This window comes from Ananas comosus, linkage group 11, assembly GCF_001540865.1.
Source record: "Ananas comosus cultivar F153 linkage group 11, ASM154086v1, whole genome shotgun sequence".
NCBI classification, from domain to species: domain Eukaryota; kingdom Viridiplantae; phylum Streptophyta; class Magnoliopsida; order Poales; family Bromeliaceae; genus Ananas; species Ananas comosus.
The window spans coordinates 2,501,212-2,529,198 of record NC_033631.1 but is presented as its reverse complement, the minus strand read 5'-3'; the positions used below and the strand labels follow the sequence as shown (position 1 = coordinate 2,529,198).

The 27,987-nt window shown below is 37.5% G+C and overlaps 1 protein-coding gene across 1 annotated transcript; it reads left to right on the top strand.

Moving 5' to 3' along the window:
- On the top strand, positions 244-27,987 carry LOC109716984 (cell division control protein 6 homolog). Its single transcript, XM_020242618.1, has 15 exons — positions 244-283; positions 740-776; positions 898-1,007; positions 1,127-1,233; positions 1,365-1,424; positions 1,665-1,738; positions 1,912-1,962; positions 16,415-16,464; positions 25,824-25,887; positions 26,512-26,601; positions 27,123-27,188; positions 27,377-27,472; positions 27,558-27,647; positions 27,728-27,804; positions 27,926-27,987. Exons 3-14 carry the CDS (start codon positions 1,003-1,005, stop codon positions 27,764-27,766), a joined length of 792 nt encoding a protein of 263 aa, XP_020098207.1. The 5' UTR covers positions 244-283; positions 740-776; positions 898-1,002; the 3' UTR covers positions 27,767-27,804; positions 27,926-27,987.

Here is a 27,987-nt window from a genome sequence, read left to right as displayed (position 1 = left end):
TGAGAGCTCTGATCTAACCTTGAATCTATTAAATTCTGGACTTTGATCCTGTTGCGTGCCAGATCCGGCGCAGATGCAAGCGGTTAAGGAAGCATTGCACGTGGCTACGGCCCCCTACAATGTCGTATGCCGTGCGGAGGAGCAGAAAAGGATCTTTGAGTTCTGTAAGACTTGCGTCGAACGGGAAAGAGCCGGCAGTTTGTACGTGTGCGGATGTCCGGGAACCGGAAAAACTTTGTCCATCGGCAGAGTAACAGAAAACGTAATGCTTTGGTCGAAGGAGGTATAGCATCCCCTTTACTTTTAAATAGCTTGTAAGTTGTAAGTTTTATGATGAGACAAGAAATACATAACTATTGTCGGTTTGTTGGTGCTAACCATTAACCTAAAAGTTCGAGCTCTTAAAAATATACAATCAATTCACTTAAAGTGTAATGACATAGCACCTAGGGTTTCGATTGTGACTCGACTGGCCTAGCCTCACGCCACTTTGAACATGACTCGGCCTAAGCCGACCTCCCCCCATTTCGAACGTGACTCGGCTCAATTTGGCCTCTCACCACAGGACAGAATGCCGGCCCTTTTAAGCTAACTATAGCATGTAGTACATAGCTGATTTCAGAAATATAAAATGAATTTGAGTTGTTACTCTTTGTATTGATTTTATGCTTCCTATTTTCTCCTTAGTGGTATATCTAATAGTCTCATTCTATTTTGTGCTGTTCCATCCAACTCGCAGGCGGGAGTCAAACTACCGGATGTGCTAGCTATTAATTGTACTTCTCTAACCAGCACAGCTGAAATTTTTAGTGTGGTAACTATTTAATATGTGAAAAATGCTTTGAGCTATATTGCAGCATAAACCTTCTCATAGCCAATAATAAGTTTTCATTGCAGATTCTTGCAAAGTTCCATCCTCAAAAGAAGACAACTAGTAGTGGCTTCTCGCCCCTTGAACATCTTCAGAACTTATTTTCTCGGAGCCATTCATCTTCCAGAAGGATGATGTGAGAACTTTTCTTACATTTTGTGCTGTACTGTTCTTTTTACAACTGCCCTACTACGACGAGCTTCTCATGCGAAGTTTGCAACTGTATGCATTTGTGTTTGTGTGTGTGTATGACAGAGTGATTGTCGTGGATGAGATGGATTACTTGATAACTAAAGATAGAGCAGTACTTCATGATCTTTTCATGCTTACGACTTTCCCATTTTCCCAATGTATATTAATAGGTAAAGATTCAAATATGTCTTTATTATTGTTTCTTAGTCATGGAGTAGCTAATTTAGTTTTCATATGATTCTTTTTATAGCAATTTTCAGATGCTTGCGTCATTCTTACAACTATTGATTTATATATGAAGGAATTGCAAATGCTATAGACCTAGCAGATCGATTTCTTCCAAAGCTTGAATCATTAAACTGTGAGTACTCAACCTTTTCTTCCTCTTTCTTTAAACTTCTGCTAAGATGCTGGGAAGATATTAGTCTTCCTTTTCTATTATCCTCTTTCTATGTGACTTGTTATGGTCTGGATGTTGTTGAAGGCTAATCCATGTACTTCTACAATCAGTTGCCTCAAATGGCTTTCAACTATAGCCTTTATAGCTTCATCATAAGGGCAAGAAAGCATGATCTTAACATTCTTATTTTGCTTCTGGCAGGTAAACCCCTGGTTATAAATTTCCGTGCTTACTCAAAAGATCAGATACTCAAAATTATTCAGCAGAGGCTTATGGTAATTCTCATGCTTACCATTTCTCTCGTTATGACTGAAAAGCTCTTACAGCTTATATTTGATAGTTTATTCAATGGTCTGAACTTTTACTAATTTTTGAACTTTCTCAACCTGCAGAAATTACAAGGTTTGGAGGTAGAATTTTCTTACAGTAATTGTTCCTTTGTTTGCAGGTACTTGGATATGATGTTTTCCAGCCTTTAGCTCTTGAATTTTGTGCTAGAGTAAGTTCGCTCCATTTTGTCGGTTTTTAGTTAATCTTCATTTCACTTTTACTGCTCCAATTTTTGTGATCAGCCTGCTAAAATTCTGATGACTCTTAAGTTGGATTCAGTTTAAGACTTGTTTATTTGGAATATGCTCACTAAATTAGTAAGTCCTTACTAAAAATAGGATTTTCCTGCTGTTTTCTATCTGCATAGGAAATCAAGAAAATTGGCAATTTTTTTTCTTAAAAAAAAAGAAAATTAGCAATTTCCTACAACGGTTTTCATAACCTACATCTTGTTAGCGGCTAACATTTTAAGAATGCTTGCTGTTTTGATAAAGTGAATTAGGGTTTTCCAAAACCAACTTGTTGCTAGATTCTAAACATTCTTTAGTTCCTCAGTCACTTTTAAAAATTTTATTCCTTCAGTCGAATTTTTTTTTTTTTAAGGAACGGGAAAGACCAATTCTTGTTGGTTGATTTTATTCATTGCAATACCACCCTTGTTGGAAAAATTATTCTCTTTCTAAAATCTTTAGTAAAATACTTTTATGAACAATTTTGAATGAAAACAATTTAACTTCAGTTTTTAAAAATCTTAAGCAAAAATTAAATAGTCAATGGTATAAAGATTAAGAGATCAGATGAAGCCTGTGGTCGAGGCGTACGAATGCACTGTCCTAGAAGCGAGATTGCTCCTCCACGTGCGAGGCTCCGGCAATCACTCCTAGCGATACAACGACCACTGTCCACCCTGTCGGCATGTCTTCAGGGTGGCGCAACACGAACCCAATAAGCTTTCAGAGATCCAGCAAAAATGGAAATGCAAAGTGTAGAATAGATGTAAAAATCAATGTGAAAGAAGGTGAGGAAGAAGAGGGTTTTCCAAGTGCAAGCTCAGCTTGAGTTCACCGTATATGTACAAATGCACCATCACCTTTCTTTATATAGGAGAGCTTCATGAGTGGTCCAACGGGAAGAGTCCAAGGTAAGATCTTTGACGAAGCTCTAGCTTTTTCCCGAGGTTGGATCATGACCAAAAGATCTTTGACCAGGATCTTGGACCATGACCAAATCTGGACAAGATCCAGCGCTTCACCCTTTCCAAGGAAAGGTCATCACTGGGTTAATTAAATAATATAATAATATTAAAATCTAATAAAATAAAAGGTGTAAATGAACCGGGTTTACGAGCGCCGCCGCCCGCCCCGGCCCGGCTCGGCCCGTGCCGTGGGTGCGTGCGGGTGTTTAGTCAAGAGCTCCACTTTCATGTTCTCCTAAGCAATTAAGTTGAGAGTGAGAGAGTATATAAAGTATAGCAACATGCCTTTGCTTTCCAATGTCGGACTAAACTCCATATGTGGAAACTAAGGCACGGGCTCCTAGGCAAGGCCCATAGAGAGTTGGATTGCCCAGGAAACCCATGGGCCAAAATAAAGTTTTAAATCACAGTTTTTAAATAATTAAAACTAACATTGCATTCGCATGCCTCGACCGATAGGTTTTATCTGATCTCTTAATCTTTATACCATTGACTATTTAATTTTTTGCTTAAGATTTTTAAAAACTGAAGTTAAATTGTTTTCATTCAAAATTGTTTATAAAAGTATTTTACTAAGGATTTTAGAAAGAGAATAAGTTTTCCAACATTCTAGAAGTGAGATTAATTTTAATATTTCTATTTCCTCGAGTATAGTACATAGAATATTATAATATATATGTGTCATGTGATTAATGTTATTATAATCCTGAACATATATACATACTGTCATTCTTGCACTGATAATTAATATTACAATATTTTATTGCTGCCATATATTTATCTTTCAGTACCTACATAATCATACTGTCACTAAACATAATTTAGAACACTTTACTGTTATTTCTGTAAACCTTAGAACAGTCTTGTGACATTATATTAGGATTACTTGTAAACAGATTTTTCATGATGGAGGATTCGTATTCGGTGAAACCGTTCACCTTTGATGGTCGTAACTTTAAAAGGTGGCAGAACCAAATGAGGTTCTGGCTCAGTACACTTGGGCTTGTATCTGCAATCTCGGATCCTGCTGAGAATAGCAATGGATCTGCACCTGAAGGTGCAATCCAGACTGCGGTCAACAGACTGTATACTCGGAGCCGAGCCCAAGCCGGATCCACTCCTACTACTGAAACTGTACCTACACCTACAACCATACCTCATGTTGACCCTAATAGGATCAACTATCATTGCTTGAACCGGATTCTTAGTAACCTATCTGATAAACTGTATGACATATACTGTAGTGCTAAAACAGCTAGGGAACTTTGGACATCCTTAGAGAACAAGTATGGTCAGGTTGATCCTACCCAGAAGGGATACCAAGCTTCAGATTTAATTAAGTTTAAATTGGTGGATAATAAGTCTGTCTGACCAGCTTCATGATTTTGAATATATAATTGAGCAGCTTAGATCTAGTGGTGTAGATCTTGATGAGAGTTTTTTAGTAGCCACCCTTATAGATAAGTTGCCACTCTCTTGGTCGAATCATGCAAATGATCTTAACCATAATCAAAGAGAGCTTTCCCTGAATTATGTCCTAAGATCTATTAGGATAGAAGAGTCGAACCGAGCTAAGGATAAGAAGCCTAGTGAATCCACAACCCAAGCCAACCTAATAGAGAATCCTAAAAATAAGGCTAGAAACTTTCAGCCTCATAGGAACTTTAAAAAGAAGCCTTTCCATTATAGAAAGTTCAACCCAAACTTTAAGAAGCCTAAACCTGACGAGAGTGGAGGCAGTTCTGGTTGCTTTGTGTGTGAGAAGACCAACCACTTTGCGAAGGATTGCTATTTTCGCAAGACTCGGCCTTCTGCACCCAAGAAGAAGAAGAACGGTCCACCTGAGCGCCAGATGAATATGTTGACTGCGGGGCCTGACACTTCATACACCATTGTCAGGTTAGGATCTAGTTTAGCTGAAGTTAACCTTACCTTTAGTTCTTCTGATTGGTGGATAGATACTGGAGAAAACATTCATGCTTGCTTTGATCGCTCTTGGTTTTCCACCTATTAGGACTCATGTGGAGGATCGGTGAACATGGGGAATGCAGCCTTTTCTCGCGTGCTTGGGACCGGTCGAGTAGATTTGAAACTGACCTCTGGGAAGACCCTAACCTTGCACGGAGTCCACCATGTTCCCGATATTAGGAAGAATCTAATTAGTAGTTCTCATTTAGTTCAACAGTGTTTTAAGTTGGTTTTTGAATGTAACAGAGTAGCTATTACAAAGGGAGTGAATTTTATAGGGGGGATTTTTGAGTGATGGTTTGTTTAAGTTATCTGTATCTCCTCCCCCTATTAATGAAAGTGCACTTGTTTTGAATGTTGTTTCAACTGATGTTTGGCATGGAAGATTGGGACATGTAAATTATAATACTATTAAAAGATTGATGCATCTTGATTTGATTCCTAAGATCTAATTTACTTGATCATAGATGTGAAATATGTGTGCAAGCTAAGGAGCCTAGAAAATCTTTTAAATCAGTGGATAGAGATTGTGATCTTTTAGAACTTGTGCATAGTGATGTTTGTGATGGAAGTAAACCTACTAGAGGTGGAAATAAATATTTTGTGACTTTTATAGATGATCATTCAAAGTATTGTTATGTTTATTTGATCAAGACAAAAGATGAGGTTTTAAGCAGATTTAAAATTTATAAAACTGAGGTAGAAAATCAATTAGATAAGAAAATCAAGATTTTGAGATCTGATCGAGGAGGTGAATATACTTCAAATGAGATGACTGTTTTCTATCAAGAATTTGGAATTGTACATCAAGTGACTGCACCTTATACACCTCAATCTAATGGAGTTGCTGAACGCAAGACTAGAACTTTAATGGATATGGTGAACTCGATGATTATTAGTTCAGGTGCACCCGAGAACTTGTTGGGGGAAACTTTGATATCTGCATGTGTGATTCTAAATAGGATTCCCCACAAGAGTTCTAATGTCTCCTTATGAGTTTTGGAAAGGTAGGAAGCCTAATTTGAATTATTTTAAAGTGTGGGGGTGCCTAGCTAACGTTAAGATACCTGAGAACAAAAGAAGGAAGATTGGACCTAAAACTGTAGATACAGTTTTTATAGGTTATGCATTAGATAGCAACACCAACAGATTTCTAGTGGTGAACTCTGAGATTAGTGAGATTTCTAACAACACTATTATTGAAGCTAGAGATGCAGTGTACTTTGAGGATATCTTTCCTTTTAGAACTAGAATAAATAGACCTACTCCAGCTGAGCCTGTAGGTAGCTCTAGTAGACCTAGAGTTAGTGAACCTACAGAAGAGGTCGAACCTAGGAGAAGTAAGCGTCCTAGAGTAGAGAAAACTTTTGGAGATGATTTTTGTGTCCTACTAGTAGAAGATACTCCATCTACCTTTGACCAAGCTATGAAGTCTGTAGATGCGTCATTTTGGAAAGAGGCTATTAATCTTGAGATGCAGTCTATTCTACAGAATAATACTTGGGAGTTGACTGATTTACCTCTAGGATGTAAGCCTGTAGGCTGTAGATGGATCTTTAAGAAGAAGTTGAGACCTGATGGTTCTGTAGAAAAGTATAAGGCTAGACTAGTAGCACAAGGCTTTGCACAGAAGCCAGGTGTAGATTATTTTGATGTGTATGCACCTGCTGCTAGAATTACCTCAATTAGAATATTGATAGCCTTAGCTTCTGTCCATAATTTGATTGTTCATCAAATGGATGTTAAGACAGCTTTTCTGAATGGTGACTTAGATGAAGAGATTTATATGAAACATGTTGGAGAAAATCCAAAATTTTATTTATTTAATATTTATTTTTTTATTAACTTTTAATTATCTATTAGCGAAACGGCCGCATCAACTGCGGCCGCTCCGCGCGAGGGGGGGATCGTGCGCAGATCCGTTCCACTAATTAAGACCTTAATTAGTGCGTTGGAACGTTGTGGGCTCCAACGTTCCATACTTTAACCCTTTATATTTTATTACCTCGTCCATAGTATTGGAGAGGACATATATATACATATGAGGTGAACACTTTGGAAACATAGATAACAGTGAGAAGGAATACTATTTGAGAATCATTTGTTATTTTCTTTCATTTTATTATTTTTCACCGAGTGTTGAAAGAGTCTTCGTCAACCTCTTCCGCGATCGTGCTCGTAGGAGGAGGAGTTCCGGTCGTACCTTGGGGCGGTGTTTCCGGTTAGTCCCGCACGAAGGACGGGAATACGCCTTAGGGCAGTGCTTCGCACGCTTCCGGATCAAATTAATTTGGCATTCTACTTCCACAATTTATTTTTTGGAATTTAGCGATTACTGGTAAGTTAATGTTATTAATTTTATCACTAAATTAGTTAGATTTTGTCACTATCGGATTATTCGTTGCGGGTTTTCCTCAACACTCTAAGGCGTATTCCGATTTGATTGTGATTAAAATCTAACAAGTGCTAATCCGAAAAATAATAATTGTGCATATTGTATATAATTTGTTTGATAACTTGTTTGTATGATTGACATACAAAATTAATTTAAGTTGGGATTAGCATTTTTTAAAATCTAATTGCATATAGTTTGCTTGCAATTTTTATTTGTCTTCTACTGTTATTAAAAAAAAAAAAAAAATTAAGGTTTTAGTTTTGCTACAGTAAAACTATTTTGTTAAAGTTAAAACAAAATTTGTTACAGTATTTTTTTTAGCTCTCGTGTACGGAGGTTTTAATTTGCTACAGTAAAACCTTTGGTAATTAAAAAAAGGTTTGCTACAGTAAATTTTTTTAAAGTGTGCGGTTCTTTTCAAAAGTTTAAGTTTAATTTATACTATTTTTCAAAAAAAAAACATATATATTTTACTGTTTTGGTTTTGCTACAGTAAAATTTTGTTTGAAAAAAAAAGAAAAAATTGCTACAATATTTTTGAAAAACTGTTTCAATTGGGATTTGAACCCGCGATTGGCCTAAATAGCATCTTCAAACACTACTCCCTCTAACCAGCACTACCACTTTTACTTTCTATTCTTTTATTATTGCAGTAGATTCTTAACTCTATTTGCTGTATAAATATTATCTCATTGCATATATTATATGTTTAAAATTAGTTAATTGAAATCAAATATTTAAATTGTTTGGGCCATCTGTTTGCTGCTGAACGAACTTTCATAAAAGATTAAATTTAAAAACTTAAACCCTAAAATATTCTGGTTGACTAGGGTAGAAACCTTAACAACATGTTTATTTTTCTAAAAAGGTTTTTTGAACTTTTTTTGCAGCTCTTTTCAATCATCCTTAATTTCTTTGTTCCCTCAACTAGATTAGTTGGAATGGGTTTTGATGATACTTCTAGCCTTAAACCAGAAAAATTTAAAGGGGTAGGTTTTTTGAGGTGGCAAGAACGGTTAGAGGCTTGGCTTATCACCTTAGGCCTCATAACTGCAATTGGAAAAACACCTCCTTATCCTACTTCTAAAAATTCTTCTGATCCACCTATTGAAACTCCTCCATCTGATTCTACTACCACCTCAGTTACAGAACCTAAAACTGACAAATCTCCCGAGGAAATTGAATTTCACGGTAGATTTAGGATACTCAGCTGCCTATCTGACGAACTTTATGAAACCTATAGGAAATATCAAACTGCCAAGGATTTATGGTTTGCTTTAGAAGATGCCTACATTAGAGATAATGAAGGTGTCGCCAGATTTACTATTACCGATTTTAACAATTTTAGAATGGTAGACAACATTCCTATAAACGATCAAATCCATCAATTTCAGAATTTTGTCCAAGAGATTCATAGGAATGGATAAACCTTAGATGAAACCTATCAGGCAACCTGTCTATTGGATAAATTACCCCCTTCCTGGACCAAATTTGCCCATGAGCTTAGACGTACCCAGGAAACTCTTAAACTTAGATCGGTAATCCAAGCTATTAGAATAGAAGACCAATACCGACTTAGAGAGATTAAACCGTCCGACAACCGATCAAACATAAACCTGACCGAGATTCAGAACCAGAGCCATGAGCCTAAACCCAAAGGTAAAAATTTTAAACCTAAGGGTAAGGGCTTTAAAGGTAGGAACCCTAATCGAAACCGGAACTATGCCCAGAAACCCAATACCAACCAACCTAGTGGGAATAAGAAGAAGGATGGTTTCTGTTATGTATGTGGCCATGACAACCATTTTGCTTCAAAATATTTTTATCGAAAGAAAGAGAAGGTTGTCTACAAGAAGGGCCAAAACACTCAGAACAACTATCCTAAACCTCTGGTCAACATGATTGAGGGTGAACCTTCCAACTCCATTTTTAGGTCAGTCTCCTTTGTACCTAATGTTAACCTTACCTTTCATGATTTAGATTGGTGGTTAGACTCTGGAGCCAATGTCCATATTTGTACTAATAGGTCCCTCTTTTCCTCTTATCAGGACACAAGTGGAGGATGTGTGACTGTTGCAGATGGAAAAGCTGTCAATGTGTTGGGGATTGGAACAGTCAAGCTGAAGTTAACTTCAGGAAAGACGTTAATCCTTCACAATGTGCAGCATTCTCCTGAAATCCGACGAAACCTGATTAGTGGATCTTTGTTAGTGCAATTAGGATATAAGATTGTATTAGAATCCAATAAAGTTGTAATATCTAAGGGAGAAATGTTTATTGGAAAAGGTTTTGTATCTGAGGGTTTGTTCAAACTGAATGTACTTTCTTTTGCTGATAATAAAAATTCTTCTTCTTATACTTCTACTATTGTTTCGAATACTGAATCTTGTGATATATGGCATGGCAGATTAGGGCATGTGAACCTTAGATCTATTCTGAAACTATCCAATCTTAACCTTGTACCCAAATTCAAGATTGATCCTATATCCAAATGTGAAATTTGTACCCAAGCTAAGCAGCCTAGAAAACCTTTTAAATCTATTCCTTATAGGGATACCCAGATTCTTGAACTGATTCATAGTGATGTCTGTGATTCTAATAGAGGTCCTACTCGTGGAGGAAGTCGTTACTTTGTGACCTTTATAGACGACTAGTCTAAATTTTGTTACACCTATCTCTTGAAGACCAAAGATGAAGTCCTCAATATGTTTAAAGCCTTAAAGCAGAGGCTGAAAATCAATTGGAGAAGAGGATTAAAATTCTAAGGTCTGATAGAGGAGGCGAGTATACTTCAAATGAATTAAATCTGTTCTGCGAGGAACATGGAACAATTCATGAAGTAACTGCTCCATACTCACCTCAGTCTAATGGTGTAGCTGAAAGAAAGAACCGAACCCTATTAGACATGGTTAATGCTATGATTTTAAGTTCTGGTGTATCTCAGAACTTGTGGGGGGAGGCTCTTTTATCAGCTTGTTATATCCTCAATAGGATTCCTTCTAAGGATAGAACCAAGACACCTTATGAACTTTGGAAGGGAAGAGCACTTAGGCTGAGTTACTTCCGAGTGTGGGGGTGCTTAGCTAAGGTGTCTATTCTTGAACCCAAAAGAAAGAAGATTGGTCCTAAAACAGTAGATGCCATTTTCATTAGATATTCCCTAGATAGCAACACCTATAGATTTCTTGTAACCAACTCTGAGATTTCTGAGATTTCCAATGACACCTTGATTGAATCTAGAGATGTAACCTTCTTTGAAAATATCTTTCCTTTCAAAACCCGTATCTCTAGATCTGCACTTGATTTTCAGCCTACAGTTGATCATGCATCTACATCTGATCATTTATCTGCATCTGATTTATCATATAGTTTAGATCCTGTAGAACCTAACCCACCAGGCGAACTGAGAAGAAGCAAGAGAACTCGTATTGAGAAGAACTTTGGTGAAGATTTCTTTACTTTCTTAGTTGAAAGTACACCTTCATCATACAAGGAAGCTATGAGTTCTTCTGAAGCTTCTTTTTGGAAGGAGGCTATAAACAGTGAGATCGAGTCAATTATTGGCAACAACACTTGGATTCTCACTGATTTACCCCCTGGAAACCAACCTTTAGGATGTAAGTGGATCTTTAAAAAGAAGCTTAGAACTGACGGATCGGTAGAGAAGTATAAGGCGCGGCTTGTAGCTCAAGGTTTTCGACAAAAAGCTGAAGTTGATTACTTTGACACTTATGCGCCTGTTGCTCGCATTGCTACTATCCGAGTCATTCTTGCATTAGCATCTATTCATAAGCTTTTGATTCATCAGATGGATGTCAAAACCGCTTTTCTTCATGGAGATCTTGAAGAAGAAATCTATATGACTCAACCTGAAGGTTTCTCTGTGCCTGGTCAAGAAACTAAGGTGTGTAAATTAGTCCGCTCTTTGTATGGACTAAAACAAGCACCTAAGCAGTGGCACGAAAAATTCGACAGTGTTATTGAATCATATGGATTTCAAACAAACGATTTTGACAACTGTCTCTATTTTAAGAGATTTGACGACCGATGTGTTCTTCTTTGCCTCTATGTTGATGACATCCTGATCCTTGCACCTGATCTTGATCTGATTAACCAAGTTAAATCCTTTTTATCGACTCATTTTGATATGAAGGATCTTGGTGAAGCAGATGTGATTTTAGGAATGAAAATTCTTAGATCATCAGATTTTATTCTTCTGACCCAATCTCATTATACCCAAATGGTTCTTGACAAATTTGGATATTCTGATTGCACTCCTGTTTCTACTTATTTTGATCCTAGTGTTCAACTTGTGAAGAACACCGGTAATCCTGTAAATCAGGAGAGATATGCCCAGATTATTGGTTCTTTGATGTACCTAACCAATAGGACTAGACCTGATATTGCCTATGCCATATCGAGATTGAGTAGATATAAAAGTAACCCTAGTATAACTTATTGGATTGCTTTGGAAAGAGTATTTCGTTACCTTAAAGGTACTATCTCTTATTCTCTTCGTTTTGTTGGCTATCCTGCTGTAATTGAGGGATACAACGATGCCAATTGGATTTCTGATTCTTTGGATATCAAGTCAACTTCTGGTTATGTTTTTATTCTTGGTGGAGGTGCAGTTTCTTGGCAATCCACCAAACAGACTATAATAGCCAGAAGTACTATGGAGGCTGAGTTAGTTGCTCTTGATACTAGTCTTGAAGCCAAGTGGCTCAAGAATCTACTGTCATCGATTCCGTTGATTTTTTCTCCTATTCCACCTATTTCTATTAGGTGTGATTCTCGAGCTGCAATTGATTTTTGTAAAAAGAAATTGGTGAATTCTAAAGCTAGTAGACATATTAAGTTGAGACAAAAGTCTGTTAGATGGTTAACTTCTCATGATATTATTTCTTTGAGTTTTATCAGATCTGATCAGAATCTTCCAGATTGCTTGACTAAAGGCTTTAATAGGACTAAGGTCCTGGAGTCATCGAGGGGGATGGGACTTTGCCCGTAAAGGGCCTTCCTGCGGTGGGAACCCAACCTTTGTGATAGGAGATCCCTTGAAGAAGGTTCAATGTGGTAAAAACAAGCTGTCAGGTTGGCCAAAGAGCACTTTCTATAGTTTATATAGAGGAGCTTTAGCTCCAATCCCATCCCTATAGTGAGTAGTGCTCTGTGTAGTGGTTGAGGTCGAGCTTATAGCTCTTAATGGGATCCGAGGCAGTAATTTTCGCGAGATGTGACTCTACACACATCCCTGGAGGAGACCACCTATATAAGAGTATCCGTATGTGGCCGCGGCTATGAGATGTGGGTTGTCCATAGAAGCTCTTATGAAAAAATTAAGGTACTGTGCATGGCCATTAACGCACAGACCCGCGACGGAGAATTCTGTATTGTGTGTGTGGTAGTTGAAGTCAGAGTCAAAGGAACGTAGTTCAAGACCTGGTTCACTTCGATTCCTTCTGATGGAAACTATTTGCACTAAGTAAGGTTAAGTCTCTTAAAGACACCTTGCCTATTACATAGTATAAACACTCGGTGATTAATTGATTTTCTTTATTTGTTGTTTAATTTTTATTTTCATTTTTATTTTATTTTATTTTTAAAAATTTTGAATTTTGTGAGGGATTGTTGGAGAAAATCCAAAATTTTATATATTTAATATTTATTTTTTTATTAACTTTTAATTATCTATTAGCGAAACGGCTGCATCAACTGCGGCCGCTCCGCGCGAGGGGGGGATCGTGCGCAGATCCGTTCCACTAATTAAGACCTTAATTAGTGCGTTGGAACGTTGTGGGCTCCAACGTTCCATACTTTAACCCTTTATATTTTATTACCTCGTCCATAGTATTGGAGAGGACATATATATACATATGAGGTGAACACTTTGGAAACATAGATAACAGTGAGAAGGAATACTATTTGAGAATCATTTGTTATTTTCTTTCATTTTATTATTTTTCATCGAGTGTGGAAAGAGTCTTCGTCAACCTCTTCCGCGATCGTGCTCGTAGGAAGAGGAGGAGTTCTGGTCGTACCTTGGGGCGGTGTTTCCGGTTAGTCCCGCACGAAGGACGGGAATACGCCTTAGGGCAGTGCTTCGCACGCTTCCGGATCAAATTAATTTGGCATTCTACTTCCACAATTTATTTTTTGGAATTTAGCGATTACTGGTAAGTTAATGTTATTAATTTTATCACTAAATTAGTTAGATTTTGTCACTATCGGATTATTCGTTGCGGGTTTTCCTCAACAAAACAACCTGAAGGTTTTGTAGTTTCTGGACATGAGAACAAAGTGTGCAAATTGACTAGATCTCTATATGGACTTAAGCAAGCTCCTAAGCAGTGGCACTTGAAATTTAATTCCTTAGTTGTATCAAATGGCTTTCATGTGAATATGTCTGATGAATGTGTATACTCAAAGGAATATAACGGACAGATTGTAATCTTATGTTTGTATGTTGATGAACTTTTAATTTTTGGTACTAATATGAATGTGATACATGATGTGAAGAAATTACTGAATGAGAATTTTGATATGAAGGATCTTGGGTAAGCAGAAGTAATTTTCAACCTGAAAATCATTAGAAAATCGAAAGAAATTATTATGAGTCAATCACACTATAGTGAACAGTTACTGAAGAAGTTTGGATATTTTGATGTTAGACCTGTGGTGACACCTTATGATTCTAGTGTACACCTTAAAAAGAATAGAGGTGATCCAATCGGTCAGAATAGATATGCACAAATTATAGAATCTCTGGGATATCTAGTAGACTATATTAGACCTGATTTGGCTTATGCTGTGAACAGATTGAGAAGATATACCCATAATCCAAATAGAGAGTATTGGAATGCTTTAGAAAGAGTTTTGAGATACCTGAAGGGAACTATGTCTTATGGATTACATTACAGTGGCTTTCCTGCAGTATTAGAAGGATATAGTGATGCTAATTGGATTAGTGATACAGCTGATATAAGGTCGACTACTGGATTTGTTTTTCTCCTAGGAGGAGTAGCTGTTTCTTAGAAGTCAACCAAACAGTCTTTGATCGCTAGAAGTACCATGGAATCTGAACTCATAGCATTAGATACCACTGTAGCAGAGGCTAAGTGGATTAGAGAGTTTCTTTATGATCTGCCACTGATAGAGTGACCTTTAGCACCTGTATGCATTCATTGTGATTGTAGATTTGCAATTGATAAATGTGCCCAAGAGAATGTGGAGACTAAGATGAATAGATTTATGAAAGTGAGACATAAGTTCATTTGACAAAATATGAAGAAGAATGTAATTGCCTTGGAATTTGTGAGATCTGCGAAGAACTTGGCTGATCAGCTTACGAAGGGATTATTTAGGACTGTGATCCTAGAATCATCGAGGGGGATGGGGCTTAGCCCACAATAGTAGTTACCGACGACGGCAACCCAACTTGTTGCAGGTTCAATGGGTAGAAACAAGTCGAACAGGTAGCTGTGAGGAGCACTGCTTTTTTGTATCCTCATTCCTATGACGACAGTGCTCATATCTGTAAGTGGATAGGAAGGGCATTGACCCTGAATGGTTCCGAGACCCATGAGGTAGGGTGTGACCTTGCAGACACCCTTCTGAGGACCTACTATATGTGTGGAGTTGTGAGGCCGCGACTGTGGGAAGAGGGCGGTTCCCTAAAACACACATGAAGCGATATTAGCGCATGGCCGTAATAGCGCTCACCCGTTTATAACCTAAATGGCTGTACCATGTGTGCGGTTTGTGGAAATCCGATTTACCGGCCTTGGTTCAAGGCGAAGTCCACCATTGTGCCCTCGGATGTACATAGACAAGCACTAAGTGAAGGTTCAAATCCGAAAGGTACCTTCGCCGAATACATGGTATAAGAGATCCAACATTCTTTTGAGTTGTTTTTTGAATTTCAGTTTTATTTACTTTCTTTATTTGAAGTTTTAAATCATGTGGGGGAATGTTAGTTTTAATTATTTAAAAACTGTCATTTAAAACTTTATTTTGGCCCATGGGCTTCCTAGGCAGTCCAACTCTCTATGGGCCTTGCCTGGGAGCCAGTGCCTTAGTTTCCACATGAGTAGTTTAGTCCCACATTGGAAAGCAAAGGCATGTTGCTATATTTTATATACTCTCTCACTCTCAACTTAATTGCTTAGGAGAACATGAGAGTGGAGCTCTTGACTAAACACACGCACGCACAGCACGAGCCCGAGCCGAGCCGGGTCGGGCGGGCGGCGGCATGCGTAAACACGGTTCATTTACACCTTTTATTTTATTGGATTTTAATATTATTGTATTATTTAATTAACCCAATGATGACCTTGCCTTGGGAAAGGGTGAAGCATTGGATCTTGTCCAGATTTGGTCATGGTCCAAGATCCTGGTCAAAGATCTTTTGGTCATGGTCCAACCTCGGGAAAAAGCTAGATCTTGGTCAAAGATCTTACCTTGGACTCTACCCGTTGGACCACTCATGAAGCTCTCCTATATAAAGAAAGGTGATGGTGCATTTGTACATATACAGTGAACTCAACCTGAGCTTGAACTTGGAAAACCCTCTTCTTCCTCACCTTCTTTCACATTGATTTTACATCTATTCTACACTTTGCATTTTCATTTTTGCTGGATCTCTGAAAGCTTATTGGGTTCGTGTTGCGACACCCTGAAGACGTGCCGACGGGGTGGACAGTGATCGTTGTATCGCTAGGAGTGATTGCCGGAGCCTCGCACGTAGAGGGGCAATCTCGCTTCTAGGACAGTGCATTCGCATGCCTCGACCCACAGGCTTCATCTGATCTCTTAATCTTTATACCATTGACTATTTAATTTTTGCTTAAGATTTTTAAAAACTGAAGTTAAATTGTTTTCATTCAAAATTGTTTATAAAAGTATTTTACTAAAGATTTTAGAAAGAGAATAATTTTTCCAACAACTCTCACTTTAACTTATCTAATCATATGCATCTATTATGGCTTGCGTTTGTGATGTGTATTCATGAACATGTTAGTTTAGCCCTCAGGCATGCTTTGATATTTTTTATGATTACTACAGAAAGTTGCAGCTGCCTCGGGAGATATGAGAAGAGCTCTTGGTGTTTGCAGGTAATAGTGTTAACACAGATAACAATTTATTTCAAATGTTGCTTCAGCTCTTATTGGTTTGAGAGTCTTCCTTTTGTACAGAAAACTACTGTCTGTTAAGTTTTCTCAATGGACTTCATTAATAATTATATATAAACTATCGCCTAATCTTTCTGTTGAATTTGGATGGAAACATCTTTGAGCTTATACTTGTTATTTTGGAGACATATTACAAGCAATCTGCCTAACTATCCACATTGGAGACACAATATTCTAATCATCTTTACCTTGATGACGTTAGAAAATTGGTGACACTGATATCTTTCAGTTTCACATTGATGGCATATTGACTAACCAACCAAGCAACTCAGTCCCAAAATTCATCCGACTCATCGGATCTAACAACTTAATGGAAAAATAAGGTGTAATTTTCTGCTAAATGACATCCTCCAAATAGGAATAGACTATTTGGTGAACTTGAGCCTTTTTTGACTTCTTTTCACTGGTAAGAACTAAGAAGGCTAAAGTACTGTCCTCTGTACCAATATGACTTTGGTGATATGTTCATTTTCTTGATCTCGAGACCTTATGCTGTTGAGAACACCTTTAGAATTGTAATTTCGTGTCTAAGCCATCCTGATGGCTTGTTCTGTAAGCTGTTTGATTTCGGAATTGAAATTTTTGTGTTTTAAGCCATTCTGATGGCTTGTTCTGTAGGCTCTTTGATTTCAAACTTAATTTCCTTCCCTGTCACAAAGCAGTGTCGGAACAGTGTATAAGCTTGCCATTCATCTGGTAAGAAGGAAAATAGTTGTATACATACTTATGTGCTGCTAGTTCATACTGTTCTAATAATGTGTTCTAGCAGTAATCACCAAATATTAAACTATCTATTGATCAAATTACTGATCCCCATGTTAAAGATAGGAAAAGAACTATGGAGTTGTCATTTCAGGAAGCATCAACGTAGTGAAAATTCTCCTTATATTTTGTAAATAAGTTGTTTTTCTTTTCAAGAAGTAGATGTTGGGTTCAATTTTTACATTACCAGCCTTTAGTTCATACATGTATCCTGTGTTGCAAAGATAGGAACTGCAGAATCATAAAACAGTAGTATGTTAAATATGTCTCAAATTCTTAGACCCAAATGATTTTGGACCCAAAATTGAATAGAATTACTTATTCTAAATCCTGTTGGAAATAGATTAGGATTTTTGAGTTGGTCTAGACCAAGTGGGTAGACCAGGTCTTTAGTCCTTTATAGAGAGCACCTTGGTAGCATAGGATTGGCCATGATGGTTTTGTCCTATTCGGCTAGCAGCTTTTCGAAGTATGAGTTCAATTTAATTACGTTGGAAGGGCGCATTCTTTTATACACATACGTATGTAACAGTAACCGAGAGAGCAGACGAAGAGATTAAGCCCAAGCCAAGAGTGTGTGCTCATTGTTGCTGTGCTTGTGGTTGTCGTACATTGGTGTGAGAGAGTTGAGCTGTGGAAGCCGCCTGTCAGTCCTTTGTACGTAGATGGCTTTGCAATTATAAGTTGTATGACATAAGCCATAAGGTGTGTCGAGCATACGGGTTTTGGGTCTTTTGAGAGATATCTTTTGTACTTCGTCTTCGACAGTATTAAAGTTTTTGGTTTGTCTTCGCCTGTGCACTTAGGCTAGTGGCCGAACCGCGTAAATATTTGTGCTTTATTTTTCTTGTCTCTTTCTCGATTCTCTATTGGTATTTTCATGTCCGTTGAACTAGATATTTTCCGCTTTTGTTATAACAAACTAGTATTAGAACCCGATTGTTCGTATTGGTGTTCATAATGTCTACAAAATTTTAAATCAAGAAGTTTGATCGCTCCAATAGTTTCACACTGTGGCAAGTTAAGATGCGCGCAGTTCTGACGCAATAGGGGTTGCAAAAGGCGTTATTGGAGAAAGAGAAGATATTTGACACATTGACGAAGGAGCAGAAAGAGGTTATGGACGCCAAAACTCTTATGGTGATTCAATCATTCCTCTTTAATGACGTTCTACGTGAAGTTCTAAATGAGAATACCACAATGGCTCTGTGATTGAAGCTCGAATCTCTGTATATGACAAAGTCTTTCACAAATGAACTATATCTAACGCACCGGTTATTTAAGATTTGCATGTTGGAAGGTACGTCTATCAAACCTTATCTTGATGAGTTTAATTCTATTATTACAGATAGATGCAAACATCGAGGAAGAAGATAAAGCCCTTTTATTGTTATGTTTTCAACCTCCCTCATATAAGCACTTTGGAGAAACCTTTCTCTTTGGTACAGATATCCTATCTATTGAAGATGTCAAGTCGTCTCTGCTTTGTAAGGAACATATTGATATGTAGATTAATGGTATGAGTTAAGGTATTGCAGAGCGCCTTGTTGCCAGAGGAAGGCCCAAAAAAAGGGTTTTGGCACCGGTAGACAGAGGTCAAGATTAGAGTCACGATATAGGAATTTGATTTGTAATTATTATAAGAAGAAAGGTCATATCAAATCTAATACTTCAAGCTAAAGAAAAAGAATGAAGAACAACAAAAGCAGAAAATGGCAGTTTTGGTAATTCGGATTTGTTCTCTGTGTTCCATGAAAATAAACTTAAGAATAATTGGATTATGGATTCGGCTTATTTCTATCATATGTGTCCCGGACGGAATTAGTTTTTCACATATGAATCTATTGAAGGTGGAGCGATTTTGATGGGTAAGGATTTTACATGCAAACCTACTGGGATAAGAAGGATAGGACTTTGTAATATTCAACATGTTTCAGATTTGAAGAAAAATCTTATCTATTTAGGTTTTTTGATGCAAATTGTGAGACCCCATATAGTCCTATATATAAGATATAATAGGGCTAAACTCTTAACCAGACTAAAGCATTTTGGGTCGTGGCTAGGTCTAAGAGATTAAGAGAGTTAAGTGTGCTAGGACGGGAGTAGTCCTACGATAGGTGACCCTCTGGGAAGTTGGGGTGTCACAGTTGGTATCAGAGACAATTACCACCCGGAAATATGAGATGAGTCTCGGCTGAGCCATGATTATACAGCGGGAAGAGCGAGGCTCTCATGTTGTTGACTGTTGTGGGTAGAGCGCGGCTCCCCCACAAGGTCGGTTGAGGCTAGCGAGACGAGTCTCACATCGCCTGGTACTTGTGAGTTTGAGCCTGACGAGAACGTCAGGGCTTAAAGGGGGGGAGATTGTGAGACCCCATATAGTCCTATATATAAGATATAATAGGGCTAAACTCTTAAGCCGGCTTAAGCATTTTGGGTGGTGGCTAGGCCCAAAAGATTAAGAGAGTTAAGCGTGCTAGGACGGGAGTAGTCCTACAATAGGTGACCCCCTGGGAAGTTGGGGTGTCACACAAATGGATAGAATTACACCGCCAAAGGTAAGGTTATGACGGTTAGCAGAGGTGCTCTTGTTTTGGTGGATATATATATATTGCAAGGGTCTACTGTTACTAGTACTGTGACAACTTTCTTGTCTTTCAATTTGGATTTGGAGATTACCAAACTATGGCACATGCATTTGGGACACATGAACGAGTGCGGAATGACTGAATTAACTAAGAGACGTTTCTTATATGGCCAGAGAATAGGAAAATTGGATTGTTGTGAACATTGCGTGTATGGCAAGCAGAATGTGTAAAGTTTAGCACTGCAGTTCACAAACCAAAAGGTACCCTAGATAATATTCATTTGATCTTTGGGGTCACGTGTTTCGTCTAAAAATGGCACTCGACATACACTTTCTTTTATCGACGATTATTTCAGAAAAGTTTGGGTATTTATGTTGGAGCATAAAAATGAGGTGTTTAGGTATTTCAAGCAATGGAAGGTTAGGATTGAAATCAGACTGGGAAGAAAATTAAGGAACTTAGAACAGATAATGGTTTGGAATTCTGCTAATCTGGGTTGGATGAATTTTGTAAAAATGAGGGTATCATTCATCACAGAATAGTCAGATATACTCCGTAGCAGAATCAAGTGGCGGAGCATTGAATAGAACCTTTTTGGAGAAAGCGCGTTGTATGCTCTTGAAAATCGGTTTATCTAGATTTCTGGGTAGAGGAAATTATTACCGCTTCTTATTTGGTTTCTGGGTAGAGGAAATTATTACCGCTTCTTATTTGGTGAATGGTTCTCCACATGCAGTTATTGAGTATAAGACTACAGAGGAGGTATAGTCTAGTACAACTGCTGATTATTCTACTTTACGAGTGTTGAGAATTTGGTACTTTCTTAGATACCAAATATTAAGAATTCGCAAGCCGCTCTGATACTAATTGTTGTAAATTCGGTATTCGCTCCGGTACAAGTTGTTAGAATTCTGCAACAAAAGTATCAAATTGAAGTTTTACTATAAACCCGTCTACTCAACAAAAGCTGACACAGTCACAAAAGAGATGAAACCAAATAGAAAATACAGGTGAAATAAATTCACTAATCAAGAAAAAAATTTCACCCGACTCTTCTACAATAGAGTAGCTTCAATCAGAGCCCTCTTATTGAATCTCTCCCATCTTTCTCTCGTCTTTACAAACCTAGAGATCTACTCTCTTGACGCATCCGTGCACTAGGTGTACGCAACTATGGCCTAGGCTCTTTCTCCCGTACTGACCACTAAAAATATCCTCACATTGGTCATGCCATCCAAAAGCAATAGCACCTATGCTATGTATATAGCTTACATCAAAAGCTATCCCAATCTTAATCTTTTTAGATTTATACTCTAATTTATATTTAAATCCTAATTAATTTATCTCCAATGGATTTAAATATTTCCTCTAATCTAACTATAATTTAACTACATATTTACCCAAGTCCTAACAATGAGTATTTGGTTGTCCTATATATGCTCATGTTGATAATGATAAGTTAGAACCTAAACCTTTAAAATGTATTTTCTTTCTAGGCTATGCATCTGGGATGAAGGCTATCAATTATGGTACCTTGATCCAAAGGCATCTAATATTTTTTATCAGTAGGGATGTTATCTTTGATGAATTTGCAATACTTCACCCAAAAAAAGGAGTCTTCTGTTGACACTACTTCAAAGAAGGTGGAGGATGCTAAGAAGTAGGTGGAGTTCAAAACTGATAACTCAATATCTCTGCAGAAAGGTTCCTCTTCTCCTTCTGATCTTGCTGTAGGAACATGATAGCTCAGAAGCAGAAGAAACTTCGACGCAAGAGCAATTAGCATTTGCTACAGGTCGAGAGAGAAGGCAAATAAAGCCATCACAGCGATATACATATATGGTGGTCTATGCTTTATCAGTAGTTGATGAGAGAGGTGATGTCGATGAGCTTTCCACCTACACAGAAGCAACTTCTAATGTTGACTTCGACAGATGGTTGGTGGTGATAATGAAGAGATAGAGTCTCTTCATAAGAACCACACATGGCAGTTGGTGAAACCACTCGAAGGAAAGAAAATCATCGGTTGTAAATGAATCTCCTAAAAATAGAAAGTACCCAAATGTCGAAGATGCTCGATATAAGGCAAGGTTGGTTGCAAAGAACTATAGTCTGCTTTCTTGCATAGCAAGCTTGAAGAACAAATTTACATGCATTGGCCTGAGGCTTTTATTGTCCAGGGTAAGGAAGATCTTGTCTGCCTATTACATAAATCATTATATGGCTTGAAATAGTTTCCCTGGCAGTGGTATAAATGATTTGACTTGTTCATGGTAAGTTGTGGCAAAGAGAAAGTATGATATTTGTGTTTATTTCAGGAAGCTTAATGATGACAATTTCATTTATTTGTTACTTTATGTTGACGACATACTTATTGCTTCCAAAGACATGTCTGAAATTAATAAGTTGAAAGCACATTTAAGTTAGGAATTTGAGATGTCGGACTTGGGAGCAACTAAGAAAATTCTTGATATGGAGATTCTTAGGCCCCGTTTGTTTGCAGGATAAAATAGGAATAGCCTATTTTATCCTACTTATTCACCCAAACAGGGAAAAGACTTATGGGTTTATTTTAGCCGGGTCTTAACGGGTTATCCTAGGATAACCCGTTAAGACCAATTCCTCTTCACCCACGGGATAGGTCACATTCGCTAGGGTTATCCCAGGGGCAAGGAGAGGAAATTGGGCGGTGAGTCTTCGTCACCTCCGTTAATGCGCAATACCTACCTTCTTCCTCGCTCATTACTCCTTCACTGCTCTCCTGCCTCCTCATGTCGGACGCCTTCTTCTCCTCTTCACTTCCCTCGATCCAATCTGCAGCAACCATAATCAATAATCGAGATCTTATTTGAGATTCGCCTTCATCGGTAATTCCTCTTTGATCTTGCTTTCTTCCGCTCTACTCCTCTGGCGGTCTCTCTCAGCTATTGCTATCAATGAGGAAGATCCCACTCGAGAGAAACCTTCTCTTCCCTATGTCATCTCTCAAACCCTCTGATTTGATTGGTAATAATGGCTACTTCCTCCTCCCAACGCATGTGTGGGCTTGTGATGTACGAAATCTCCTCTTTCCTCCTCGGCAACTACACTGTGTTGTCAAGTCGCCTATTAAGTGCGACAACCTTCCTTGCAGGTAAAAGGCATGAAGTTTTTGTGCCCTTTTCCTCTTTATTTGACTTAGAAGAAATACGTTGAGAAAGTTTTGGAGCGGTTTGGAATGAAACACGCTAAGCTTGTAAGTACTCTACTTGCTGCTTATTTTAGGTTTTCAGCTGCTTTGTCGTCACAGTCGGCTGAGGATGAGAGGTGCATGTCGCATGTTCTTTACTCTAGTACAATAGGAATTATTATGTATGTGATGGTTTGCATCCGTCTAGATATTTCATTAGCTGTCAGTGTTGTGAGTTGATATATGGCTAATCCCGACAAGACTTATTAGCAGGCAATGAAGTGGAATTCTCAAATATTTAAGAAAAACTTCTGATACATGTTTGGAGTTTGGAAAATTTGATGATTCTTTAGTTGGTTTTGCTGATTTAGATTTTGCATGCAATTTGGAGAGACAAAGGTCGCTTAAAGGCTTTTTTCATTTGGTGGTTGTTCGATCGGTTGGAAAGCTACTTCGTAGTCTATTGTTGCTTTATCCACTATCGAGGTAGAGTATATTGCTATGATGGAGGCTATGAAAGAAGCTAGTTGGTTGAGAGCAAGGTTTAAAGTGCCGCCCGTGCTGTACGGCATCGAGCGGCACGTACCGTGCCACCAAGGTGGCACGGTACATGGGGGGTCTCGGACCCCCCTCCGTGTTGCAGCATGCATCGCCGTGCCGCACGAGATAGAGCGGCACGGAGCAGCGTGCCACCGCACAGTGCCGTGCTGGCGCTTTTTTTTTTGCTTTTTTGTTTTTTTTTTTTGCTTTTTTGTTTTTTTTGCCTTTTGTTTTGTTTTGTTTTTTTTTTTTTTTTTTTTTTGTTCTTTGGGGTATCCAAAGCATTCTGGGTACACCACACTCCCCCGAAGATATTGCAAATCAAAAATTTACTTATTAGGTAAGTCAAAAAATTTATAATTTAATTTTTTTTGTTTATCAATATACGGACAAAAGATTTGTCCGAGCCCTTAGCTTCTACCACATACATCTATTTTTTCTTCACAAATTATTTTATCAAAATTTATCGCATCGTGAAATTTTTGAAGAATTAAGGGAACATATTGAACTCAATAAACAAATATTGAGCCACATCAAACATAAAATTGTATTTTTGCGCTAGAAGATTGAAAATACTGATAAAATTAAAAGCTAAATTAAATCAATTGATACTTAAAGTTATTTAATTTATTTTTTATATAATTTATTGCTTAATTTTTTGATAGATTTACTAATTTTTTGAATAACTTAATTAAAAAAAAATTTTCAAATACTTTTTTTCAAATAATTTTTATAAATTATTTTTTTGTATTTTTTAAAAGAAAGATTGTAATATGGTTAAAAGAAAAAAAGAAAAAAAAGAAATCTTTGCATTTTAGAAATTCTAACTTGTAAAAATTTCTATTCTGCATCAGGTATAATTGTTTTTACATACAAAAAAGTTTACAAGTATGTTAATTGATGAGTATAGTAAGCTATACATAGCAAACATTCATAATTATTTGATTAAATCTTTCAAAATAATATTATAGGAGTTTATTGGAACCAAAAAAATAAAATAAGTCCGTGCCAAAGCGTGTCAGTAGGAGGTCATGCGTATCTATCGGCACGCAAGCGTACCATGTGTCGGCACGGAAGCGTGCTGGTGCTGTTCCGTGCCAGGCAGACAACGGCACGCCTCCGTGCTATGGCACTTTAAACCTTGGTTGAGAGGCTTCTATGAAGAGGTTATTTCAAGTCTGGAGGCGACTGTCGTCCACTACGATAGCCAGAGTGCTATACATTTTTCGAAAGATCAAATATTTCATGAGAGAACGAAACATATTGATGTCTGTTATCATTTTGTTCGTGATTGGATAGCATAGAGTGATATTGTCTTGAAGAAGATTGGTACAATGGATAATCCAGCCGATATGTTGGTTAAGCCTCTTTCGGTGGCTAAGTTCAAGCATCGCATGAATTTGGTCGGTGTGTGTAGCAGAACTTAATGAGTCCCTTTGGAGTTTTGGTGGAGAAGACGGAAAATTCGAGCCAAGGTGGAGATTTATTAACTATGTCTCAAATTCTTAGGTGACGATTTATAAATATGTCTCAAATTCTTAAACCCAAATTGTTTTGGAACCAATATTAAATTAGAATTACTTACCCTAAATCCTACTGGAAATAGATTGCTTTGAGTTGGTCTAGACAAAGTTGGCAGACCTGGTCTGAAGTCCTTTATAGAGAGCACCTTGGTAGCGTAGGATTGGCCATGATGTTTTTGTCCTATTCGGCTAGCAACTTCTCCAAGTCTGAGTAATTTAATTACGTCGGAGGTGTGCAAGCTTATGTACACATATATGTGGCACTAAGCAATAGAGCGGACAGAGAGAATTAAGCCAAGCCAAGAGTCTGTGCTCGTGGTTGCTGTGCTCGTGGTTGCTGTGCATTGGTGTGAGAGAGACAAGCTGTGAAAGCTGCGTGTGAGTCCTTTGTGCGGATGTGGCTTCGTAATTATCAGTGTACGATGAAAGGTGTGTCGAGCATATTTTGGGTTTGGGTCTTTTGACAGAAATTTTTTGTACTTTGTATTCGACAGTAATAAAAGGTTTTGCTCCGTCTTCGCCCGTAGATGTAGGCCAGTGGCTGAACCACCTAAATATTTGTGTGCTTTATTTTTTTTCTCTCTTTTTCAATTCTCTTTTGGTAGTTTCGCACCGATGAACTATATTTTTTTTTTTGTCATAACATAGTTTTTTTTTTTTTTTCTGTAAAAATAGTTTGCATTTTTAACTTCATTACAGGAGTGCAATAGAGGTGCTTGAAGAAGAGCTAAGAGATCCTTTAAAACAAGGACAATGTAATATTGTAAGTTGGATGATTATTGGTTCTCCACTGCCTATGAAGATTTTATGCTTCAACATATTAATAACAATTACTAAAGTTGAGCAGAAGAGTTGCAGACTGAACCTCATGCATTTCGTGTATGTGTATCAGAAAATCATATTACTATGCAATTTTCTTCTTCTTGAACTCCAACAAATGGCACCTCATTCTTATTTTCTATACACTTAATTGGCAGATCTCCTAATTTCAGTACCAGAAACCGAAAACAAAGGCCTGCATATAGTACTGCAGATCTTCTAACATTATCATTTACTTCAGTCCAAAGTAATGGTTGTGACCTACACACAAAAAAAAAAAAATCAAATCATTTTTGCTACACCCATGCTCATATTTGAAATTTATATATTGTTACCGACTGTCCATAGCGCAAGTGGTAAAGGGCTTGGTGGTTGGTATCCGAGATTCCAAGTTCAAATCCTAGTTGATTCACATTTCCAGCTAAGTTTATTTTTAAAAGAAATAAACGAAGCGGGTAGCATGCTACCTTTCTCTCTCTCTAAAAAAAAAAAAAAATTATATATTGTTTTTCAAATAGTAACATATTTGAAATTTTGGTTTTCTAAACTAATTTGAAATGTATTGCAGGTCACATTTGATCATATGGATATTGCTTTATCAAAGGCATTCAAGTCAGCTGTTGTAGATACCATACACTCTCTTCCACAACACCAACAGGTAAATTTGAGAACTAAACATCATAGAATTTTTATGTCTGTACTTGACTAAGCCAAGATGGTCTATAAGAGTCGTCTGACATCAACACAGCAACCTGCTATTACTGTAGTAGAATTATTTACTGTTGCAAAACAAACTACCGCACAGATAGATTTAATAACATTTTTCTATGGAGAAAAAAAAAATCATGCACCATGGAATTGTAGTTAACAGAACCATATAAGAATCTCGAATAGTCTACTTAATTAGGTCCACTGCCCATAGTCAATTGCAACTCCATTTGACTATGTCAGTTCCAGCATCCCGTTGAATGATTACATGATCGCTATGCAGAATCCTATTACAGCATTTTCCTGTGAGCTAACTGCGGGACACCTGGTGGAATGTTGTAGTTAATATTTTTGTGATTTTCTAGGTCTGTGGAACTAACTGTCTAGCCTCGTTGAGTGGGTATTACTTGACATCTTTTTCTGTTTTCCTCACGTGTTGAAAATAGCTTATTTATATTTTGTCATCTGCAGATAATATTATGTGCCATAGTGAATCTTTTTCGCCAGTTCAAGAAGAACGCTACAACTATTGGGGAGGTAAGTTTGCTTTCTGTTGGTTGTATCTTGCCTCTGCAATCTTAGAAGAGATGAAACAATGAAAACGAATATATTTCAGCGCACAAGTACTTTGTATTCCGTGATATTTTCCCTTAGCACAAGTATTTTTCTGTTCTTTCAAATTCTAACACAGTTTTCTTAAAACTGAATTGCTGCATGGAACACAGCTCAACAGATCATATTTACAAATATGCAAATCTGCTCACGTCCCTGCTGCAGGAACACTGGAATTCACGAACATGTGCACAGTGCTGAACGATCAGGTCGAAATACATGCTTGACTGCAGTTTTTTTCTGTTTATTCTAATATTTTTGCAGTAGTTTGTGACAGTATGAATTCCAATGCAGGGACTTCTCAAACTGGGGAAGTCTAAAGAAGAAAAATTAAAGAGAGTAACATTACAAATTGACAGTTCAGACATCACTTTTTCTTTCAAGGTGCTGACAAAATTGCCTCTCTTTTTAACAAGCAAATTTACTTTGCATCCAAGTGAACTTACTGAGATTTTTGGGTACAGGATAACCAATTCTTTCAAAATTGCCTGGATCAGCAATGAACTTCAGGAAATTTATACCGCATTCTTTCGTATCCTAGGTTTGGAAGGATTTCTTTTGATTTTCTTTGTTTGGTAAATTTCCTTCCAAATGTTGCAAATCTTTCATTTGGAAGGATTTCTTGTGGTAAGTTGCCCCTCAGTTCTGCAATTGCTTTACAGATACCACCATCTGCTGTCAGGCTTCTCGCGATAATACTTTATAAGGTTACCTGAATAAAGGT